Source organism: Neoarius graeffei, chromosome 27, assembly GCF_027579695.1.
Source record: "Neoarius graeffei isolate fNeoGra1 chromosome 27, fNeoGra1.pri, whole genome shotgun sequence".
NCBI classification, from domain to species: domain Eukaryota; kingdom Metazoa; phylum Chordata; class Actinopteri; order Siluriformes; family Ariidae; genus Neoarius; species Neoarius graeffei.
The window spans coordinates 1,095,709-1,118,449 of NC_083595.1; the positions used below are offsets into that span (position 1 = coordinate 1,095,709).

The window sequence follows — 22,741 nt, forward strand, 5'->3', positions numbered from 1 at the left end:
TCAAGTTTATTTGTACAGCGCTTTTAACAATAAACATTGTCGCAAAGCAGCTTTACAGAATTTGAACGACTTAAAACATGAGCTAATTTTATCCCTAATCTATCCCCAATGATGAAGCCTGTGGCGACGGTGGCAAGGAAAAACTCCCTCAGACGACATGAGGAAGAAACCTTGAGAGGAACCAGACTCAAAAGGGAACCCATCCTCATTTGGGCAACAACAGACAACATGACTATAACATTAACAGTTTTAACATGAAGTCAGTTTCTTCGATGTTATAAACTCTTCACTGATGGAAACTTGAGTGCAAAACTGTTCATGACAACTGCAGTCCTAAAGTTAGCAAGTCAAGATGTACTGTAACTGTCAGTGCATGGTCAAGGTAAACCTGTAGAGAGCAGTATTGCAACACTGGATGCCAGCTGCTGTAAAGCCCAGAAGAAGAAGGTAAACCTGTGCATGCGCACATGGACTAACTCTGTCTGCTTGACTGCGTGAAGCGAGCAATTTCATACACATTATTTGCTTTAATCCCCTCAAATTAAATAACTTCCCAGCCACAGAATGGCCTGACATTTTGTGAGATATTACAGAAATAAACATATCACAATGACCACATTTCAGAAGGAACTAAATTTCACCGATTTTATGAAATCGAAAGGCTGTATAGCTTTAAAGTTTTCTCACAGTCTCTTATGCACACATGCACATGGTCAATGCGTGGACTTTGGTCTCTCACACGACACATTCGAGAAGCTTTACTCAAACTGCTCTCAGATAAAGCAGAGTGTCAGAGAGAGACACAGAAACAAAAGGACAGAATTTGGCCATTTGGACATAATATAAACATGGTTTGTTGGTGTGTTTATGTATTTGTTGTTCAGCTGCTGTGTTCAGTTTTATCTAAGGCCAGTGTTAATGAAAGGACAATTTTTGGCCATTCTGAGAAAATCGGCGTGTTTGAAGGAACAAGCAATTTTGGGAGTGTAGATGGCACCGGACCCAGTGAGACAAAGAGTACCGGCAGGGTGCTGGTGGTGCCAATGGATGGGAGTCACTGGATCGTGATGAAGGCTGTGGCAGAGGAACTGGGCCGCAGAGGCCACACTGTGCTGGTGCTGATGCCGGAGGTCAGCATGCGTTTGGACTCTGGGAAGCATTACATGAGCAAAACATTTCCGGTTCCATACACACAGGATCTGCTTAACCAACTGGCAAAAACTTCCCAGCAGCTGATTGGTTCTACAGCAGGTCTGATGGAGAGAATCTCAGGGAAACTGAAACACATGAGAGAGATTATGAATCTGATAATCTCCACGAGTGAGAGTTTGTTATTTAACCATGACCTGGTGGAGTTTTTACAGAAGCAGCAGTTTGATGTGGTACTGACAGACCCTGTGATGCCAACTGGAGCCATTTTAGCCTTTAACCTGTCTCTACCAGCCATCTACATGCTACGTGGTTTACCATGTGGGATGGATGCTATTGCCACTGCCTGCCCTGACCCTCCTTCCTATATTCCCCGCTTTTTCACTAAACACACTGACCGCATGTGCTTCACTGAGCGTGTGTTAAATGTGGTGATATATTTGCTAGAACCAGTGATGTGTAAGCTGCTGTACTGGTGGTTTGATGATGTGGCATCACGGTTCCTGCAGCGCAGCATCAGTATGAAGGAGATTCTAAACACAGCTGCTGTGTGGCTGCTGAGATATGACTTCACCATGGAGATCCCCAAGCCACTAGTGCCTAACACTGTGTTGATTGCAGGACTGAACTGTGCTGTTACCCACCCTCTGGACCCGGTGAGTGACACATGCTCCTCTCAGAACAAAGCAGTCACCAGATTTAAAAATAATATAATATATATCAAGCTATTCACTCTCCAACAACCAAACAGGACGACTAGGGACTCAATCTTTTTTTTATATTATTTATTGACTATTTAAAATGGCAAAATATCACTTCCAAGCGAGAAATGGAGTGCTGATATAATCAGCAATCTGACTGAATTAACTGGCAATATATGTGTAATAATCCTCTGCAAGTCCTATAATTTAGAACTCATATTACCACCCATAAACTGCACTGCATGGGAGTCAGTCCTAACAATACATCAAACAGATGATCACTTTCATTCTTTCTGCATCTGTTCTTCCATACAGAGCATCTGTTTAGTGCTTATGGACAAGCTATCCAAACGCTTCAATCTCAGCACCCCTTTATGTTGTTTTTATAGCATTACACCACTTTCACAATACCTGAATATCTTAAGCCTTTCATATTAATAGCACTAATGATTGCAAAAAAGAGACTATATTATTTAATTGGACAAACAGAACAAAAAGTATCCCTAGAACATTAGCTTAACCTTTTAACAGATCATTCAAATGTAGAAAAACCGACAGGGGCCTTTCTGTGTGGATGTTCTCCCCGTGTCTGCATGGGTTTCCTCTGGGTGCTTCAGTTTCATCCACAGTCTAAAGACATGCAGTTAGGTTAACTGGCTACTCTACATTGCCCATAGGTGTGAATGGTTAAGAGGAGAAAACCTCTATAATAATCCAGTAGAAGGCAATGGGAAACCACTACTGCAATTGTCATTAGAAACTCTAATGGACATCAGAGTGGCCACATCTCTGCAGTGACATGCCAAATAGATAGATGGATAAATAGAGCTTTCCATCCACATTCCACCTTTTGAAGCACAAATTTTCTTCATTTTTTTTCTCATTTTGTCTTTCTCCCTTTAATAATGAAATGAAAACTGCAGCATTGCCCTGCATTGATTAACATGCCAACAAAACCACTACACCATTAATTAATTTACTCCATGTACAGCTGAATAAAAGAACTTACTTGAGTACTTGACATAATAACACCAAGTTCCTCAATAAAGCTTAAAGCAAGTTGAATTTGAGAACATTTAACCACCGTGTAAATGTGAGTGCGAATGGTTGTTTGTCTCTGTGTTAGCCCTGCGATGACCTGGCGACTTGTCCAGGGTGTACCCCACCTCTCGCCCATAGTCAGCTGGGATAGGCTCCAGCTTGCCTGCGACCCTGTACAGGATAAGTGGTTACAGATAATGGATGGATGGATTTAACCACAGCTTGACGTCCTCGTCTAACCATGTTTATTTAGTCTTCTTCCTCTTCTTTCTTCACTTCCTTGGGGTCTTATGGCAGCTGGTATCCACAGAGTTGCATTACTGCCATTTGCTGGACTTAATTATACCTGGGAGCCATCAGATTCTTCTTATTAGGCCAGTACTTCCTAGGAACTCACAAATGAGTCAACAACCTTGCTCCCTTTCAATGCAGATCAGTAAAATTTTTTGAACTAGTTCCTATTAGCCCCATTCTCGGCATCCCCAGTAACATCTGCACTCCTACTTCCAACGTCTATGAGTGAGGCTGTCCCTTATTTCCTCCCATTTCAGCCTGCCATGTCCACATGATAGACAGGCCTTTCTTTTATCTCCCTCATGTTCTTTGTCCCTTACCGTCTTTTGTTTTGCACCCTACTGCTCACTATTTTTTTTTATCCTGTCCAGCCATCTCAACTGCTTCTGCATATGGCATCCTTTCCTTTGTTCTTCATTCTTTTGGTGGAACTCCTTCACCACACCTCCCATACTTGTGGTCATCCCCACACCTAGCACAGGTCTTTTTTTCCTTTACAGACTTTAGTGATGGGGCGGCACGGTGGTGTAGTGGTTAGCGCTGTCGCCTCACAGCAAGAAGGTCCTGGGTTCGAGCCCCGGGGCCGGCGAGGGCCTTTCTGTGTGGAGTTTGCATGTTCTCCCCGTGTCCGCGTGGGTTTCCTCCGGGTGCTCCGGTTTCCCCCACAGTCCAAAGACATGCAGGTTAGGTTAACTGGTGACTCTAAATTGACCGTAGGTGTGAATGTGAGTGTGAATGGTTGTCTGTGTCTATGTGTCAGCCCTGTGATGACCTGGCGACTTGTCCAGGGTGTACCCCGCCTTTCGCCCGTAGTCAGCTGGGATAGGCTCCAGCTTGCCTGCGACCCTGTAGGAGGATAAAGCGGCTAGAGATAATGAGATGAGATGAGACTTTAGTGATATGCCCATATTCCTGGCATTTGAAACATCTCATTGGTTTTGAGAAATTCTCTTACTATATATCTTACATATCCAAAGTACAAATCTTTGAGAATTTCTTCTGTCTCCCTTTGCTCCATTCTCCTAGTCATTCTTTTTGCCATCTTAACTGCACTGTTATGGACTCTTAGGTATTCAACTAGCTCCCTCATGCTAATGCTAAGGGGAACCCCAGTTATCACCCTCATGCCCCCATGAGATCTCGGTCCTAGAACTGTTATTGAGACTTTTCTTACACACTGTAGCTTTCTTGCCTTTTTTAACTTGATTCTCTGAATTACACCCTTTTAGCAAGTTTCTGTCCCTGAGCACGCTTACATATTTGACTTCACCTATTTGCGCTCTTATTTTGTTAATTTTGGGGGGATCTATTTTCTTTACTTCTTCCTCTCCCTCAAACCTTACCACAACAATAAGGGTCCTGTCTTGGGGATTTTGATTTCCTCCTCTCTTTCTTCCCCCTCTGTTCCTCCCAAGTTAGCCCCACCCTGTTTCTTTCCCTTCCTACCATCAGCCCTCCAGTACATCCTCCCTTCCCTATCTGCTCCCATTCATTTCATTTATACCCCCTTCTCGCTCACACATCTCCATGCTATTGTGGCTGACTCATTCCCTGCCATGGTGCAACTCTCAGTCAGAAGTAGTGTAAGAGTATCATTACTGGACCTATACTGGCCGTCGGCTGATATGCCTACCTCCCACTCTCCACCAGCCACACCACAGATAAGCTACTTAGCTAGCATTAATGCTCCAAAGAAACTAAACAAGCTTTGTCACATGTGCCTATCTCACTCTGCAACTCGGACAGAAAAGACCAGAACCCCAGCCCCGTTTGTTTATTTTGGGAACTTACTTAGTATCTTATTTGTGGCTGTGATGTTGTTTAGCCATAAATGCCATCTAATGGGACGGAGGAAGATCTGCACCTTAATGTGTGCTGCATTTTACACACGTGTCTTTCTCTCCTATAAGATGGTTTTCAGTAATAAACACTGAATACTATGCAGAACATAAACTTTATATATTTTACTGTTAGTAAACTCGGCTCTGTGTGCGTGCGTGTGTGTGTGTGTATGTGTGGTAAAGGAAGTTTTGGAGTTTGTGGAAGGATCAGAACATGGAATTGTAGTTTTCACACTCGGCTCTTTAGTGCCAGCAATGCCAAAGGAGAAAGCAACCATTTTCCTCCAGGCTTTCAGCAGAATCCCTCAAAGAGTAAGTGTGCACACACACACACAAACGCGCACGCACACACACTATCTATACACTACTTATTATTTATGTGTGTATTAGTGATTGGAAGAGTCATCATTTCGCATCGGTGCAGCAATTTAAAAGTTAACGATGTAATTGTCCCAATTTAAAAAATGTGTGCACCAGATACAATTTAGGAGGAACTCAGGATGGATAATTTCTAACACTGTTTCATTTGCATAAATAAAATATGGTCATTTATTAATCCTTTCACCACTTCAAAATGCTATATCAGTATGGAAAATATGGAATCTTTTAACACAACAGACCGCAAAAGCAGTCTCATATATTGGTCGCCATTATCACAGCAGACCGCTTTTCCAGTCTCATTGTAGTAGGGAAACCCCCGTGTATTGTATATGCTGATTGGTTAAGAAGTCAGATTCACTGGGATTTCCTGTGACAATTTCAATAAGCACAATGTTGTTTTATGTTAATTTGGGTTACACACATTTCTTTCGGTAAATATTAGCAGATAAAATGCAAATTTACCTGTGTTCAGTTTATTGTCATAAGTGTTACATATTCTCAAAGCAGAATTCTTCTAATTTCCAATGGTACCAAATATGTCACTATGGCGCACACACTCTAGTTCACTATATTTTCTTTTTAAAATTGTGTAGTTTATATTGAATTTACCACAAAGTTACAGAGCATTAATGGCATTTTTTATATAAAGTGATATAGTGTATGCAGCAGTCTATGTATGAAGTTACGCAGTGATGAAAGAGTTAATATGTAATTATATTCATGTATGATTATTAGTAGAAGCCCTATAACTTTATTATTTAGAAATGCAACCAATAATTTTATATTTATATTGATTCTTCCTTTTTAAAATTGTTTCTCAAGCATGCTCCGCTTACTCATCTCCACTGCTGTCAGTGGCCAATTCTCATCATGTCTCTTGGCAAAGTCTCGCATGAGTTGGAGGCATGCCTGAGCAAGTCACACAAGAGTATATGACATAAAGTGGAAGACTCTGTCTAAATCCAAATACTCCGTATGCACTAACATCAGTTAAGAGCCTACTGTAATGGACCTTCTAATAAACACTTCAGAACGCTTAGCAGTTGTCTTTTCAGTTATTTATTATAGTAGATCATATAAAACAGAGATATAAAACAGGAAAGGAAAAAGAAAAAGAAGACACCACTTCAGTGATGCCGAGAGTAAGTGCACTCTGAGTTGTGTCTTAGAAATGTTATTGTGGCAGTGGGGGCGTGGTCAAGCGTCGGTCTGTGACCGGAGGGCGGAGTCAGGGAAGGTAAGTGGCAGAATCACTACACCTGATGTGAATTAACCTGTGTTTGTGTGTCTTCCCAGCAACCACGCCCTATATAAGGAGAGAGAGGGCAGAGGAGGGGAGCTCTCTCCCGCACCAGATGACATGTGTGTGTGTGCGCGCGCGTGCGTGTGACTGGGAGAGTGTGAAAAGTCAAAGCTGAAAAGCTAAAATAAAAGTTTTTGGAACTCAGTTCTGGCCTGCCGTACTTCTGTGCTCCACCCACCCACTCTGACATCTACAGTGGTGCTGAAACCTGGGACCAAGCACAGAAGAGAACAGCCCCATGGAGTCCTCCCCCTTCGCAGACCTGATTCACGCCCTCACCACGGCCCAACAGAGCCAGCACCAGGTGCTGCTCGCCCTCCGAAAGGAGCAAGAACAACGGTTCGAGGCCTTGGTGCTGGCGCAACAGGAAGATGGTCAGGCGTTCTGGCACCTCCTTGCGTTGGCGGGGGCCACCATCTCCACCGCTGCGGGCCCACTCCCCCTCACCCCAACGAAGATGGGCCTGCACGACGACCCTGAGGCCTTCCTCATGCTATCTGAACAAGCAGCAGAAGCCTCGGGGTGGCCGGTGGAACAGCACGCGGCGCGCCTCCTCCCCCTGCTAAGGGGTGAGGTGCAGCTGGCCGCGCTACAGCTCCCTGCCGACAGCTGGCTGGTCTACGCGGACCTGCACCAGGCCGTCCTCCAGCGTGTGGGGCGCACCCCCGAACAACATTGTCAGCGCTTCCGTGCTCTGCGCCTAGAGGAGGTCGGCTGCCCGTTCGCGTTTGGTCAGCAACTCCGGGACGCCTGCAGGCGGTGGCTGAGGGCTGACAACCACGACGCCGAGGGAGTCGTCGACCTGCTGGCACTGGAGCAGTTTATCGTGCAACTTCCCAAAGGAATGGTGGAGTGGGTCCAGTGCCATCACCCGGCGTCGCTGGATCAGGCCATTGAGTTGGCGGAGGATCATTTGGCTGCTGTTCCCGCGGCAGGATCACAGATCCCCTCTTCGCTTCTCTCCTCTCTCTCTCTCTCTCTCTCTCTCTCCCCCTCCCCTTCTGTGTCTCGTCCTCACCCCATTCCCCCACCGCGGAGGCGGGGGCCAGCTCCCTCACAGCTGGTCTGCCGTACCCGCAGTGTCCTCCCGTTTCCCACTTCCGTGTCTGTCTCTCCCCCCCCTCAGGTGAGTGAGCCCCAGAGTACCGGTGCAGAGAGAAAGCCCGGGCCGGTTTGCCTGCGCTGCGGGGAGCCGGGCCACCTCCAACAGCAGTGCTCGGTGATGGAAGTGGGCGCGGTGGTTCGGATCCTCGACACGCTAGGAGCTGCCCTCGATCGGGCCGGAGCGTATAGCATACCGGTGAGTATCCAAGGGGATATATATCGGGCTTTGGTGGACTCTGGCTGTAATCAGACCTCAATCCACCAAAGCCTGGTGCAAGACGAGGCATTGGGGGGGAGCACAGGGGGTGAAGGTGTTGTGTGTGTGCACGGGGATGTTCACAGCTACCCTTTGGTGTCGGTCCACATTTTTTTCAAAGGGGAAAAATTTAAAGTAAAGGCGGCGGTTAATCCTCGCCTCACCCACTCGATAATTTTGGGGACTGATTGGCCAGGATTCGGGGCATTAATGAGTCATTTAGTAAAGAGTGGGTCCTGCCGTATTTCATCAAGGGGAGGTCCCGGTGTCGCTTTGGTGGGAGCAGCTGTCACAGAGCCGTTTACGTCATCTCCGCATAAGAGCGAGGAGCTGCTGGCTCCTCCTCCCTCTCTCGGGGAATCCCTTGCGGATTTCCTGTTAGAGCAGTCGCAAGACGAGACTCTGCGGCATGCGTTTGACCAAGTGAGAGTAATCGATGGTCAAATGCTCCAGCCAAATGCCACCCCGTCCTTCCTTTATTTTTCTATTATGAAGGATAGATTATACCGAGTGACTCAGGACACGCAGATTAAAGAACAAATCAAGCAGCTTTTGATTCCAAAAAGCCGCCGGGAATTGGTATTCCAGGCGGCTCACTTTAATCCCATGGCTGGACACATAGGGCAGGATAAAACATGAGCCCGAATAATGGCCCAGTTCTATTGGCCAGGAATTTGCGGCGATGTCCGTAGGTGGTGTACAGCATGCCATGAATGCCAGTTAGTAAATCCAGTGGCCATTTCAAAAGCACCTTTGCACCCTCTCCCATTAATCGAGACCCCGTTCAAAAGAATTGGGATGGATCTCGTCGGGCCATTAGATCGGTCAACACGAGGGTACCACTTTATATTAGTTCTAGTGGACTATGCAATGCTATACCCAGAAGCAGTGCCTCTTCGCAATATCTCAGCACGCAGTATTGCGGAAGCGCTCTTCCGCGTCATCTCCCGAGTTGGGATCCCGAAAGAGATTCTGACTGATCAAGGCACCTCGTTTATGTCACAAACACTGAATGAACTTTATGGGTTATTAGGTATTAAGCCGATCCGCACCAGTGTTTATCACCCACAAACCGACGGTTTAGTCGAACGATTCAATCGCACCCTCAAAAATATAATTAAGAAATTCGTAAGCGAGGACGCATGTAATTGGGATAAATGGCTCGAACCCTTGTTGTTTGCAGTGTGAGAGGTCCCACAAGCCTCCATGGGGTTCTCCTCGTTCGGATTGTTATATGGGCGTAAGCCGCGCGGCATTTTAGACGTGCTGCGAGAAAATTGGGAGGACCTTCACCAAGTAAAAATGAAATTCAATACGTTATTGATTTGCGCGCAAAACTCCACACACTCAGCCACCTAACCCAGGAGAATTTGCGGCAGGCCCAAGAACGGCAAACCCGCCTGTATGACAAGTGCACGCGCCTTAGGGAGTTCGCACCAGGAGATAAAGTACTCGTACTGTTGCCCACATCGAGCTCCAAATTAATCGCCAAGTGGCAAGGACCCTTTGAGGTCACACGGCGAGTCGGGGACGTCGACTACGAGGTGAGGTGAACGGACAGGGGTGGGGCGCTACAGATTTACCACCTCAATCTACTCAAACTCTGGAACGAGGAGGTCCCTGTGGTGTTGGTGTCGGTGGTTCCGGAGAAGGTGGAGCTGGGGCCAGAGGTTCAAAAGGGAGTATTGGCATCGCGTACCTCTCTGGTTCCCTATGGAGACCACCTGCCCCGACACAACTCGTGGAGATTGCCCAGTTGCAGACTGAATTTTCGGACGTGTTCTCGCCCCTGCCCGGCCGCACAGACCTCATAGAGCACCATACTGAGACGCCCCCAGGGGTGGTAGTGCGTAGCCGCCCTTACAGGCTACCCGAACACAAGAAAAAAGTGGTTCGGGAAGAACTCGAGGCCATGCTCGAAATGGGCATCGTCGAGGAGTCCCACAGCGACTGGAGCAGCCCGGTGATCTTGGTACCCAAGGCCAACGGGTCGGTCCGGTTCTGTGTAGACTATAGAAAAGTCAACGCGGTGTCTAAATTCGACGCGTACCCAATGCCTCGTATTGATGAGTTGCTCGATCGACTAGGCATGGCTCGCTTTTATTCGACACTGGATTTGACAAAGGGTTATTGGCAGATCCCCTTGACTCCATTATCCCAAGAAAAAATGGCCTTTTCCACACCGTTCAGCTTACACCAGTTTGTCACACTTCCTTTTGGGCTGTTTGGGGCACCCGCTACGTTTCAGCGGCTGATGGATAGGGTCCTCCGCCCCCACGCCACCTATGCTGCTGTGTACCTTGATGACATCATTATTTATAGTAATGACTGGCCACGGCACCTACAACACCTGAGGGCCGTCCTTAGGTCGCTGAGATGGGCGGGTCTCACAGTCAACCCGAAGAAGTGTGCGATTGGGCGGGTGGAAGTATGGTATCTGGGCTTCCACTTGGGCAATGGGCAGGTGCGTCCCCAAATTAACAAGACTGCAGCGATTGCGGCCTGCCCGAGGCCCAAGACCAAAAAGGGGGTGAGACAGTTCCTGGGGCTGGCTGGCTATTATCATAGATTTATACCTAATTACTCGGACGTCACCAGCCTGCTGACTGATCTCACTAAAAAGGGGGCACCAGATCCGGTCCAGTGGATGGAGCAATGCCAGCGGGCTTTTTCTGAGGTAAAGGCTGCACTGTGTGGTGGGCCACTGTTACACTCCCCTGACTTTTCTCTCCCTTTTATATTGCAGACGGACGTGTCGGACAGAGGGCTGGGGGCTGTTTTGTCCCAGGAGGTGGAGGGGGAGGATCGCCCAGTGCTGTACATTAGTCAAAAGCTGTCAGTGCGTGAGGGGCGCTACAGCACCATAGAGAAGGAGTGCCTGGCCATCAAGTGGGTGGTCCTCGCTCTCCGTTACTACCTGCTGGGACACCTTTTCACCCTCTGTTCGGACCACGCGCCCCTCCAGTGGCTCCACCACATGAAGGATAACAACATATCTGGCACTCCAACCCTTTAACTTCAAGGTGGTCCACAGGCCGGGGGCGCAGATGGTCGTGGCGGACTTTCTCTCCCATCAAGGGGGGGAGAGTTGGCTGCGGGCCGGATGGCTGCCCGGCCTGAGTCGGGCGGTGGGGGTATGTGACAGTGGGGGCGTGGTCAAGCGTCGGTCTGTGACCAGAGGGCGGAGTCAGGGAAGGTAAGTGGCAGAATCACGACACCTGATGTGAATTAACCTGTGTTTGTGTGTCTTCCCAGCAACCACGCCCTATATAAGGAGAGGGCAGAGGAAGGAAGCTCTCTCCCGCACCAGATGACTTGTGTGTGTGTGTGTGTGTGTGCGCGCGCATGTGACTGGGAGAGTGTCAAAAGTCAAAGCTGAAAAGCTAAAATAAAAGTTTTTGGAACTCAGTTCTGGCCTGCCATACTTCTGTGCTCCACCTACCTGCTCTGACATCTACAGTTATATATTATACTCTGAAGAATATTCCCTTACTGCTCGTGTTTGTATGTGATTGGCTCAAGATTTTCTATGAAGCTTTGTGCAGACTTTAGGTTACGGCCTTGTGGACCCACTGGTGAGCATGTGGTCAGGTCCAGGAATGGTGTCTCTTCCGTCGCCATATGCAAGACCGGATCTCGTGTGTGACGGAGAAGTGAGGGGAGGCGCTGATGCTGGAGGCGGCTGGTAGGCTGGGAGAGTTTCTAGAGGCTCAGTTTTTTTGTTTTTTGTTTTTTGCTTTGTCTTGATTTCTCCCTCTTTCTGTGGGTGAGGTGCTTGTGGAAGTGATGCTCTGCCTTGCTGAGGAGGCAATGTGTCGGGGTGGTGGGACAGACTCCAGGTCAGGGTCCATCTGAAATTTCAAACATTGAGAAAAGGGTGAGAGCCCTGCCTGTCGTTTCTCTCTTTTGTACGCTCTCTTAAGTGTTTCTTTTTTCCATGCAGAAAACGCCCACCAGTCCCCTAAGAACTTGACATTATCTGCAGACTCTTCTTTTTCCTTCTGTTTCAACCTTTCTTCTAACTGTTCTATCTGCCTGGGACTAAAACTGCCCTTCTCAGGGAATCCTAAGTCCTTTACCCATATATCAAACTGTGCTAAGCAATCGTCACCATACGAGGTTTTCATAAACTGGATGTTTGGGCTGTCATAGGAACACCTAATTCTTATGATAGCACATGTAGCCTCAGGCTTACTTGCTTTTTTCTTTTCTTTCCCTAACTTACTGTTTCTGTTCCCCATTGTACACTGTTATATCAATAGGTTATGACAACAATGGCTGAGTTTTTACTAGGATCACAAGAAGAACAGGTTGGACTATGTCCAAAAATGTGACACAATAATCCTTTAGGTATGTTCTTATTAGTAAACAATTTATCTGACATTTACCGTAAGCAAAAAGTAGGTATCATTTAGCACAACCTCAAAGACAACTCACGCATGCGTACAAGATCTATTTCTATGTTTCAGAATTTGGAGCAGGACAGTACTCTGTTAATTCATCAATATTTTGCATGCACACCAGTGTGTCTTGGCGACTTCGTGATCGAACCTCTCTATCCCATTCCTACGACGGGCCAGTTGTTCACACAGAACAAGGGGAGCAAGATTCAATTTTTTCCCAGTTACAAATCGCTGAACGTGAATCCGTCGAAACACGCACCCTTACTTCCCTCTCTCAAGTAGGTGAGCCGTTACCCAGTCGTCACTTAGGCGGATTTTCTCTTACACAACCCAATAAACTATTCATGGTTTATTGTCTCAAAATTGTTTTTTATCCGTTTCTGCAAACATATTGATGGTACCACAGCTTAGCAGTCCTCCTGGGCTCGGACAAACTTCTGTCTGTCTCTTATATCAGTCTTCCTTGACTGGGGCAATCTCTGTCCATCTCTTATATCAGTCTTTAAATACTGTTTCCACTAATTTCTTTCCACAAGAATGCAAAGTTATCACTTACTGGTTCGGTGAGCCTTGACGGTCTGGTCTCTCGTCCAAGTTCTCAGCTCCGCACCGTGGCCTTGGGAGTGTCCCGTCATCCGAGGGTCAGACGTGTAGGTTCCACCCAGGGATGCCAAATTGTAATGGAAACTTCTAATAAACACTTCAGAATGCTTAGCGGTTGTCTTTTCAGTTATTTATTATAGTAGATCATAAACAGAGATATAAAACAGAAGAAGAAAAGAAGAGAAGACGACACCACTTCAGTGATGCCGAGAGTATGCGCACTCTGAGTTGTGTCTTAGAAATGTTATCTGTTATACTTTGAAGATATTTGCTTACTGCTTGCGTCTGTATGTGATTGGCTCAAGATTTTCTATGAAGCTTTGTTAAAGCATGCACCTGGCGTGCTCTGGGATGTGCAGGCGGATGCGTGGTTAGGGAGAACCCAGACACCCTGCTTATCACCAGCCAAGGCCACAGAAAGGCAATTACAGCATGTGGAAAAACAACTTTTCTCAGTACACTAGGCCACTTGAGCTCAACACAAAGAAACACAGAGAATCAGAATGTTCATTCACTAAATTTTCTTCACACTACTACACAACCATTATTGTAGTACTTTCTGTGGGTACGTAAGCAAATAGTAAGGACACGATTTGGATGTACTTTACCACCATTTTATCTGTCCTTTGACCTGGATGTTCACAGATGACTTATACCCCAAGCATCATTGGCAATTCATTGTGATGTGTATTGCATTGGCCTTAATGATGGAGATGCACATCCCTAGTGTCTGTCTGTCTCTCTCTCTCTCTCTCTCTCTCTGTCTGTGTCTGTGTGTTTACAGGTGCTGTGGAGATACATGGGTGAAGTTCCTCATGAAGTGCCTGGGAATGTGAAGCTGATGAAGTGGCTTCCTCAAAATGACCTTCTGGGTATGTCATCAGTGTTCCCTCATTGATGTTCCTTCATCAGTTTTCCTTCATCAGTGCTCACTCGTCATTGTTCCCTCATCAGTCTTCCCTTGTTAGTCTTCCCTTGTTAGTGCTCCTTCATCAGACTTTCTTTATCAGTGGTCCTCCATAAGTGGTCTTTCATTAGTGTTCCTTCATTATTCATCCCTTATCAGTGTTTTCTCATCAGGCTTTCTTCATCAGTGTTCCATCATGAGGCTTCTCTCATCAAGCTTTACCAGGGTTCCCTCATCAGCGTTCCCTCATCAGCAAGAACTTGACACTGTGATTTCTTTTAATTACTATGCCACACCATAGATGTTCTAAAATGTTCTTTTTGTTTGTTATTTATTTTTATTATTAAAGGTCACCCAAAGGCAAGAGCATTCATTACTCATGGTGGATCACATGGTATCTACGAAGGGATTTGTCATGCTGTTCCCATGGTGATGATTCCACTTTTTGGTGAGCAGGGTGATAATGTGCAGCGACTGGTCAGACATGGGGTGGGTGTGGTTTTGAACTTCTATGCTATCACAGCTGATGTGCTCGTCAACACCCTAGATGCTGTCATCAATGACAGTAGGTGAGACATTTGTCTGAGTAAATCTTTCTGATTACAGTGGTTTTATTATTTAGACTTGTATCTGATTGGTAAGACCTGTGTCTGATTATGTCCATGTCTGATTAATTATACTTGTATCTGATTATAACTGTGTCTGATTAGACCTGTCTCCTTAGTCCTATCTGATTAGACCTCTGTCTGATTGATTAAATCAAGGTCTCATTAGACCTGTGTTTTATTCAATCTGTTTGTCTGAATGTCTAATAATTTCTGACTACATAAAATTATTTGATTATATTATCTCTGATGGGGCGGCACAGTGGTGTAGTGGTTAGCGCTGTCGCCTCACAGCAAGAAGGTCCTGGGTTCGAGCCCCGGGGCTGGCGAGGGCCTTTCTGTGTGGAGTTTGCATGTTCTCCCCGTGTCCGCGTGGGTTTCCTCCGGGTGCTCCGGTTTCCCCCACAGTCCAAAGACATGCAGGTTAGGTTAACTGGTGACTCTAAATTGAGCGTAGGTGTGAATGTGAGTGTGAATGGTTGTGTGTCTATGTGTCAGCCCTGTGATGACCTGGCGACTTGTCCAGGGTGTACCCCGCCTTTCGCCCGTAGTCAGCTGGGATAGGCTCCAGCTTGCCTGCGACCCTGTAGAAGGATAAAGCGGCTAGAGATAATGAGATGAGATGAGATTATCTCTGATTGATCTTTGGCAGGGGGTGGCACGGTGGTGTAGTGGTTAGTTCTGTCACCTCACAGCAAGAAGGTCCTGGGTTTGAGCCCAGCAGCCGGCAAGGGCCTTTCTGTGTGGAGTTTGCATGTTCTCCCCGTGTCTGTGTGGGTTTCCTCCGGGTGCTCTGGTTTCCCCCACAGTCCAAAGACACGCAGGTTAGGTTAATTGGTGGCTCTAAATCAGGGGTGTCCAAACTGATCCATAAAGGGCCGTGTGGCTGCAGGTTTTCATTCCAGCCATGCAGCAGCACACCTGATTTGGCTTATTCAATCAACTGACACACCCACCCTTTAATCAAGGGTGGGTGTGGCTGCAAGTATTTGACTGTGTGAAGACAGTTCAGTTGATTGAATGAGCCAACTCAGGTGTGCTGCTGCATGGCTGGAATGAAAACCTGCAGCCACACGGCCCTTTATGGATCAGTTTGGACACCCCTGCTCTAAATTGACCGTAGGTGTGAAATGTGAGTGTGAATGGTTGTTTGCCTCTGTGTCAGCCCTGTGATAACCTGGCAACTTGTCCAGGGTGTATCCCGCCTCTCGCTCATAGTCAGCTGGGATAGGCTCCAGCTTGTCTGCGACCCTGTAGAACAGGATAAGCAGCTACAGATAATGGATGGATAGGTGGATGATCTTTGGCAGCTCAGTCTTGAGAGACCATGTGTGATGCGCCCCTGGATTATCGCCTGTTGGTAGGTCCTTGGCATCATCTGCTGTAGCTGTGCAGGCCAACATGCAAGTGGCAGTCCCTGTTGCACTTGGTGCAGATATACTAAGAAGTCCAAGTTGTAAGGGTTGCTGAGGCACACTTCCTCTGGTCCCTGTTGTCTGCTGCAAGCTGATTTCTCCTTGCATCTGCATCGGCGATGCCCTTGTAGATGGTCAGACACCAGGCATCACGATCCTTGGCCCAAATCCCCCAGCTTTCTGAAGAAGTGCTACAGGCTTTCAACTCTCTCTTGCAAACATCCTGCAATCGATTCATCTGGGGCCAATGACCAGCTGTCCATACAGGATGTCTTTTGGCAGTGTCCCATCCTCCATGCATTGAATATGTTCTAGCTATCGAAGGCAGCATTAGCTGGAATACATGCTGGGAATTTTGGCATGATGCAGGATGTCACTATATGAGCTGTGGTCCTGCCAGCTGATTCTGAGGATGTGCTCAGGGCACTGCATGTGGAAGGTATTGAGCCACTGCTTTTGCCTCATGTAGGTGCTTCAGCTCTCACTTCCATAGAGTAAAGTGCTAAGAATACAGGCTTTGTTAGGACTGGGACTGTTTTGGCCTCTAGAGGCCACTGTTATTTCCTTTTCTGGTCATGTTTGTTTTGGGCCTCTAGAGGTCACCACTGTGTTCTGTGTTTTGTTTTTGTCTTATTGCCTGTTTCCTGCCCCGCCCTGTCCTTAATTAGTTTGTGTATAAATACCCCTCTGTTTGTTCCCTTGTCACGGAGTCTTTTTCCTATGTTATGCTGTTAGTGCTAGTTCCCTCTGTCCCATGTACCTTGCCTGTGTCTTTGTATTCTTGGTTTTTGCTTCTTTCTTTTTGGACTTTGTGGATTTTGTTTTTGACCTATTTGAGTTTTTGCCTTTTTTCTTATTTGGATTTTGGACTTTGTACCTTTTGGATATTTTTATTTTTGGTTTATCTTCTGAGCTTTGGATTATTCTTTTTGTTTTTTCCCTTAGATTGTACATAGTGTAAATAAACTGTTTTTGATACCTTTCTACTTCCGCCTCATGCCTCTGCACTTGAGTCATTCCCCTGGTGGCCTAGTGGGGGTTTGCTGGATTATCACACCAGCGAACCAGGTTCGAATCCCAGCAAAACCCTAACAGGCTTGGTAGATTTGGATCTTGGTGTGTTCTGACAGTGCTCCCACACCCTCTTAGTCTAGCCATGATGGTGTTTGACTTCCCAAGCCATCGGTCAAGTTTGATGTCAAGCCAATTGTTAGCCCAAGGTAAGTGAAGTTGTCCACAGCTTCAAGAGTAATGTCAATTCTGATAGAGGGAGCAGTATTGAAATCTTGTGCAGAGACCTTGGTCTTCTTCAGGCTTAGTCAGCCCAAACTGCTTGCAGGCCTTAAGGAATTGATTGGCCATTCTCTGGAGGGCAGCTTCTGTGTGGATCACAAGGGCTGCACCATCAGCAAAGAGCATATCTCGGAGTACCATCCTCCCCTTGATCTCTGAGCACAGATGTGCCAGGTTCCCATCATAGCAGCTTCCCAACATATCGCCATGCAGCAAGACATTGTCAGTGGACAAGTCAAAAGCGTAGGACAGGAGCAGGGAAAAGAAGATCCTGAAAAGGGTCGATGCCAGCACACAGTGATGCTTGACATCACTGTTGATGCATAAGGAATCCAAGGAGTATCCATCATAGAAGACTAGGGTTCTTTATGTTGGTATGGAAGGAGATCATAATACTGAGAAGTTCAAATAGGCCTTTCCTACTGACCAAATCAAAGGCCTTGGTGATATCTATGAACATCATGTAGAGCAGTTGGCCTTGATGTCTGCTTTTCTCCTGAAGCTGTCAAAGAGAGAAGTTAATGTCTGTTGTCAACCTGCCTGCCTTGAAGATGCACTGGGATTCTGGGTACACAGGATCCATGAGTAACTGCAGTCTGTGGAGAAGGATGCAAGCATACACTTTGCCAATAATACTCAGGAGGGAGTATTGCCTGCCTCAGGTGGCAAAGATGTCTGGACTGCAGCTGGCTCCACCCATGGTGGGAGAGGTAATCTGCCACTACCATCTGCAGCCCTGGCCTGTGGAGCACCTCAAACACCTCTTGCTCTCTGAAGGACTGAAGATCCAGATACCAATAAATGAAATGCAACAGCAGGCCCCGACATAAAACTGCTTTAACCTGAGCAAAAGCCCATTCCCACAGCTCTGTCCACTGGACCAGATCTGGGGCCTCCTTTTTAACGTGGTCAGTCAGTGGGCTAGTGACATACGAAGAATTAGGTACAAACCTCCTGTAATAGTGAGCCAGTCCGAAGAAGTATCTCACCCCCTTTTTGGGCTTGGGTTTCAGACAGGCTGAAATCACTGCAGCCTTGTCTGTTTGGGGATTAACCTGCCCATGACCTAACTGGAAGCCCTGAGACCATACGTCCATCTGTCCAATTGCAAATTTCCTTGGGCTTGCTGCAAGTCCCACACATCTCAATGATCTCAGGACAGCCCTCACGTGTTGTAAATGCTGCTGCCGATCATTCCTGTAAATAATGATATCATATAAATAGGGAGTGGCATATGCACTGTGTTGGGCAGAGGATTCTGTCCATGTGTTGGTGAAACATTGCTGGGGCTCTGCACAAACCAAATGGAAGTGTGACAAACTGGTGTAACCCAAACAAAGTGGAAAATGCTGTTTTTTCTTGGGATACTAGAGTCAAGGATATCTGCCTATATCCCTTAGTCAAAACCAAGGTTGAATAAAAACGAGCTGTGCCCATCCGATTGAGCAGTTCATCAATGCATCAAATTTAGACACTGTGTTGACTTTGCTAAAGTCTCCACAAAATCAGACCAACCTGTCAGTTTTGTGATCTAAAACCACCAGCCTGCTCCAATCACTGTGTGACTCCATGATCAATGCTATTTCATCATCAGGATGAACTCAAGGCTATGTTCGATCACCCCCATATCAAGCATAGTCTTAAGTTTGTTCCAAAACACTTTTTTTGTGTTCCAGGAGCCAATACGGGTGGCTGTGTATCACCACCCCTGGAGGAGTCAATTTGTTGCTCTATCAGGTTAGTGCGACTGGGCAGAGGCAAAAACACATTACAGAATTCCTCCTGCAATCTGTGCTCCCTGGGACATTGAAATGGGGTTTCCACAGGGGACCTGGGTGAATTGGGCCACACATTTTAGACTTACCTTTGGTCCCAGTTACTCCCTCTCAGGAACCATCATCACCAGAGCCAGAGGAACCTCCTCTCTCCACAGTTTCAAGAGATTGAGGTAGTAAATCTGAAGTGCATCACCTCTATCTGTTCACCAGACCTTATAGTTGACTTCTCTGACTTGCTGTGTGACCTCAAAAGGTCCTTGCTACTTTTGCAAGTAATTTAGAGCTTGAAGTGGGTAGTAAAATGAGCATTCTGTCTCCCAGTGCAAATTCCCATAGCCAAGCCTCCCTATTATACAGCCAGGATTGCCGTTCTTGCACCTGTAGCAAATTTTCCTGGGTTAGGTGACTGTGTGTGGAGTTTTACCCTCAGGTAAAGAGCATACTGAATTTCATTTTTACTTGCAGAAGGTCCATCCTCCCAATTTTCCCTAATAATGTCCAAGATGCCACAAGGCTTGCCACTATACAATAATTCAAATGGGGAGAACTCTGTGGAGGCTTTCAGGACCTTTCATACTGCATATAAGAGGGGCTTCAGCCACAAAGCTTACAAAGCTTGGATGCCCCTGACACAAAGTGATGCAAACTTGGGTGGCAAGCTCACCAACAAAGCTAGACAGCAACCAACAGGAGCACTTATTACCAGTACTGATGTTCAGATGTGATTTAGTAGGATTTCTAACATCACCTTGAGATGTAGTTAATGGCTAAACTTTTGTCAAAATGAGCCAACTTGCTAGCTTTTGATCATAAATCAAGTTGATAACTTTGCAAACAGCCAAACCTCAAGTAAGTGCAACAACACAACACACAGCAAAGCAGCTAATGTAATATTACTTACTAGTTCAACAGAAAGAAACCCAGCTTGGCATCTGTCTTACAGCCTTTTATCTCTCTTGGTTCTCAGCAATGAGTAAAATCCAATCCAAGATCTACTCTTGTCCACTTTCTTGCTTGGTCACACTCTCTCTTTTTTTTTTTTCTCTTCCAGGTTTCCTCCAACAGTGTTTTCTTTGGTTTCTTCAACTTGACTGCCATGATGTCCATACTGAGAATATTGATTTTAGCTTATTTTTCTGGGTAGTGCTGCTGGCTGATTTTGGAAGATAGCTGGAGTGCTGTAAAGTGTTATGCAGTTCTCGTGAGAGGTGTCAGTCATGCCCCACCAGAATCACTTAGTGCTATAACTGGCAAACCGAGTGCAGACTCAGAATGGAAGATGAGCCATTCTCCCTATTACAAGTCAATGTACCATCCAAATGATTTTAAAGCTGATATTTTAAGGTAAAATTCCTACCTAGTGTAGCTTTAAGTCTTCAATTAAACCATTCAACTAAGTCATCCATTTGCAGATGGTAAACACTGGTATGAATCGATTTAATCAAGAAAAATTTATGTAGTTTGCAAAGGGTGCATGACAGAAAAGTCATGCCTTGATCAATCAGGATTTCTTTTGGGATCCTGACTCAGGAGATAATGCGGAAGAGTGCTTCCACAACACTGCATGTAGATATGTTGCGTAGAGGCACTGCTTCTGGGTATCGCTTTGCATAGTCCACTAAAACTAACACATAACAATATCCCTGTGCAGATTAATCTCATGGCCCAACGAGATCCATACTAATTTTTTCAAAGGAGATCTCAATCCATTGTAAAGGGCGCAACTGCACTTTTGGGGTGACAGGTGGATTCACCAGCTGACATGTCACACACCACCTGCGAACATCACTGGCAAATACCCAGTCAATAGGAACAGGCCATGAGTCAGTTCAGTGTTTTATCCTGAACGAAATGCCCTGCCATGGGATTATGATGAGCAGCATGGAATAAAAGTTCCCTACGTCTATTCGGGACCGACAACTGGATAGTTTCTTCTTCTGTGTGAGTGTCCTGCATCACTTGATATAACCTATTGTTGATCACAGAAAAATATGGGTAGGAGAGTGCAATATTAAGCTGGAGGTTTTGACCATTGATTACTCTTACATGGTCAAAAGCATGCCTCAGGGCTTCATCTCATGACTGCTCCAATGGAAAATCCCTAAACAAAATCCCTGTGGAGAGTGGGGGGAGCCTTCCCCCCACTCTCCATGTCCCCCCTCTGCACTGGAATCCTCCCTGGGTTTCGCTGCAGTAAAATCTATCCACAAATAAATGCTTTACCAAGGCTTGAAACCCCAAATTGGGGTTTACAAGGGGTACCAATAATTGTGGAGGGCACGATATATCAGAGATTCAAAGTTTGTCATCATATGTGCAGTCACTGTACAAAATACAATGAAATTCTTTACTTGAATGCTTCTACACCGACCAGTTAGTGTTAGAGCAGTGCAACATTACAATGAAATCAATACTTGGTACAAAATACTGTGATATCTAATAATGTCTAACAACATAGAACACAACAGTTAACACAACATTCATCAATTAATATTTAACATGAAGTGGTAAGTGTTATGATGGAGCAAAGTAGCAATATATAGTTAGTAATATATGAGGATAATAAAAGCTTATGTTAACTAAATTAGTCACCCAAAATAACACAGGGTGATCCATCCATCCATTATCTGTAGCTGCTTATCCTTTGCAGATTCGCAGGTAAGCTGGAGCCTATCCCAGCTGACTTTGGGCGAGAGGTGGGGTACACCCTGGACAAGTCACCAAACCATCGCAGGATTGGCACATAGAGACAAACAACCATTCAGACTCTCATTCACATCCATCCATCCATTATCTATAGCCACTTATCCTGTTCTACAGGGTCGCAGGCAAGCTGGAGCCTATCCCAGTTGACTATGGGCGAGAGGTGGGGTACACCCTGGACAAGTTGCCAGGTCATCACAGGGCTGACACAGAAACCAACAATCATTCACGCTCACACCTACGGTCAATTTAGAGCCACCAATTAGCCTAACCTGCAAGTCTTTAGACTGTGGGGGAAACCGGAGCACCCGGAGGAAACCCACACAGACACAGGGAGAACATGCAAACTCCACACAGAAAGGCCCCCGCCGGCCACTGGGCTCAAACCCAGAACCTTCTTGCTGTGAGGCGACAGTGCCAACCACTACAACACCATGTCACCCTCTCACAAAAATACTCAGTGCTAAATTAATTTTGCTTGCTGTGTGTATACTAAATGAATCACTTTTGTTGTGTGGAACTGACTCCTATGCTTTGAGTTTGACTTAGTTTTCAACTGACAGTGGCATTCGTTGTGAACTATTTTTATTATTGAATCTTATCAATTTTGTCAATTCCTTGTTTCAGCCTCAATCTGATTATTTGCTCATATCTGATCAGATTTTTTTGATGATGCTTCTCCTGCAGTTATAAAGAGAAGATGATGAAACTATCTGCTCTTCACAATGATCAACCAATAACGCCGCTGGATCTTGCAGTTTATTGGACAGAATATGTAATGAGGCATAAAGGGGCAGACCATCTACGTTTGGCTGCTCATAATCTTAATTGGTTCCAGTATCACAGCCTTGATGTGTTTAGCTTTCTGCTGGTTATCATGGTGATTATTGTCACAGTGATGATGAAATGGTGCATGTTATTGTTAAGATGCTGCAGGAAATTACTGAAGACTAAAGAGGAGTAA

The 22,741-nt window shown here is 46.0% G+C and overlaps 1 protein-coding gene across 1 annotated transcript; it reads left to right on the plus strand.

Moving 5' to 3' along the window:
• Window positions 1-716: 716 nt before the first annotated feature.
• Window positions 717-22,741, plus strand: LOC132874768 (UDP-glucuronosyltransferase 1A5-like). The gene is made up of 5 exons (XM_060911164.1): window positions 717-1,805; window positions 5,210-5,338; window positions 13,861-13,948; window positions 14,333-14,552; window positions 22,465-22,741. The coding sequence occupies exons 1-5, from the start codon at window positions 717-719 to the stop codon at window positions 22,739-22,741; spliced, it is 1,803 nt and encodes a 600-aa protein (XP_060767147.1).